The sequence below is a fragment of the Ricinus communis genome, chromosome 9 (assembly GCF_019578655.1).
Source record: "Ricinus communis isolate WT05 ecotype wild-type chromosome 9, ASM1957865v1, whole genome shotgun sequence".
Classification (NCBI taxonomy): Eukaryota; Viridiplantae; Streptophyta; class Magnoliopsida; order Malpighiales; family Euphorbiaceae; genus Ricinus; species Ricinus communis.
The window spans coordinates 19,279,479-19,281,768 of record NC_063264.1 but is presented as its reverse complement, the minus strand read 5'-3'; the positions used below and the strand labels follow the sequence as shown (position 1 = coordinate 19,281,768).

General features: G+C 28.5%; 1 protein-coding gene across 1 annotated transcript; it reads right to left on the bottom strand.

Annotated features, from left to right (window-relative positions):
- Positions 1 to 334: 334 nt before the first annotated feature.
- Positions 335 to 769, bottom strand: LOC107261332 (F-box/LRR-repeat protein At3g03030-like). Its single transcript, XM_015719846.2, has one exon. The coding sequence runs from the start codon at positions 767 to 769 to the stop codon at positions 335 to 337; it is 435 nt and encodes a 144-aa protein (XP_015575332.2).
- Positions 770 to 2,290: the final 1,521 nt, after the last annotated feature.

Sequence of the window (2,290 nt, the reverse complement as noted above, 5' to 3'; positions counted from 1 at the left end):
ATTGCCACAGAAGCTGAACCATGTCAGGTCCATTTGTTTTATGGACATCGTCAGCATAAAGCTCCATAAAACCAAGAGTTGCTTTAACAATTGAGTAATAATTTCTAACATCAGTGCCACAGTGTTGTAGATGATAAGCTCAAGAAATTCAAAATTAGGGGCATCAACAGCAACCCTATATGAATTTCCTCTTGATCTAGAGACTTTTATAGTAAGGTTTTTCAGTGAAGATGACTGTATGTGTATGGTCTGCAGGACGTCATCAGGACAAGTCGTCCAAAGTAGCAATTCTTCAAGAATTGGGGAAGTACAAAATACTTTCTCCATGATAGAATCATAGGGGCGGCAGTAGGACTTGTAGCATATCGAATTCAAAAAGGCCAGGTATATCTTCAATAAGAAGCTTCAATACCTTTATAGATACACAACTAAAAAGAAGTTGGGGAAGCCGAACAAGCAGAGGAGTACCTCTTCTTCTGAGGGGAAGTTCAATCTCCTCAACAGGGTTTGCGTGAAGAATCAGAACCCTGTTCACAAAATCCACAAATGATTTCATCTCTTCTTCTTTCATATAAGAATAATCATGAAAAGATAAAACAGAAAGTGAGGTCCAGACGAGCCTCCATCTCTTGCACAAAATGCTGGTTGTAACGGCTTCGTTTGTGAAGAGAAATGACAATATGTGACACTGAATTGACTCTGGCAATTTGCTGATCCTATCTTCATTTCCTATCTTGCTATATTTTTGTCGTTTTGATGCAGAATCCATCGTGGAATAAGATGGAACAATTGATGAAGTTTCTTTTTTGTCCTTAGGGTTTCAGAGAATCGAAGAGTTAACCCTTTTCGTTTGTGAGTGTGTGTGAGATAAGAGAAGAATTTATCTTCGGATAGTATTCTTTTTTAAATAAATCTTGGGATCATAACCTCGGAAGAGAAGTAAAAATGTAGGATTCCTCTCATGTTGAAACTTTTTAATATGGGCATGTTAAAATTAGATGAATCAAGAAAAAGGTCTGTTAAAATTAGTGGTGGAGATTTACTATATAATAAATAGTTATTTATTTTTAAAAATTTAAATTTAAATTTCTATTAAATATTTATATTCAAAATTAAAGTTAAAAATTACATATATATCATATTTAAATTTAGTAATGGATCTAACTTTAAATGTGAGATTATTTATCTTAATTGACCATATCTATGTTTATCAAGAATAATCTTTATATATTTATTTGTGTTCCTTGAACAAGTTTTTACTATTATATTAATTATAAATATTCTTAAATCTAAAAAAATTAAAATTTATATTTTTAATTTAAAAATAGAAACTATATTTTCGTTTAAAAAACATATTTTAGATCTCTTTCTTGATAGAATTTTAATGTTTGAAGATTATTTCCTTTCAATATTATCAATTAATATAATTATTAAATATAGTTAATATATTATTTTATAAATTTAAATTATTATTTAATTAAAAAAATAATGTATATCTTAATATATTAATTATATTTATATAAATTAGTAATAAAATATAAAAATTACACTTTATTTGTCAGAGTTATTGATACATATTAAAATATTTTTTCGATTTAGATTTTATTTATAGTCCTCTACCCACATGTGTATACACTGTTTTTATTGTTTTAATTATAAATATTTTTTTAATTTGAAAAATTGAAATTGTACTTATTGAAAAAAGTATATAGATAAAATTTAACTAATAATAAATAAAATATTGTTAGCTGTGAATTTATCCACGTGTACATGTATATAAACGAGTATAAATTTGTGCCTTTAACTTCTATGAAAGAAAGTAATTTCTCAAGCTCTCTTGACAATTCTTCTTGAAATCCCAGTTAAGGAAACTAAATTAATTGTGTTTGATTGTTGTTTAAATATAATAAAATTTGTTGCAAGAGAAACTAAAAGCCAAAGGTGTGGAAGAATTTTATACTTCTTTTATAAATTCAAAACTTGTTTATTGTATCTCTCACGTCTTCGTAACAAGCCAATGTCCTCTTGTCTCTTTTATGGTTTTTTCCTCTCTCTCCTGTATTTCCCTTTTCTTCTCTTGTCTTTTATCTTATTTTTTTTAAGGGTGTCAAAAGGTGGTTGTGGGTCGTATTTGTGTCGGGTTGATCTATTCAGATGACAAGATTAGGGTTAACACGAATACGATCTATTTAGTAATCGTATCAATTTATCTCGACCCTAACACGATACAAACCTTTAACGGATGACACGGGCACAACATACATAATACATTTATTTAAATGGATCGTGT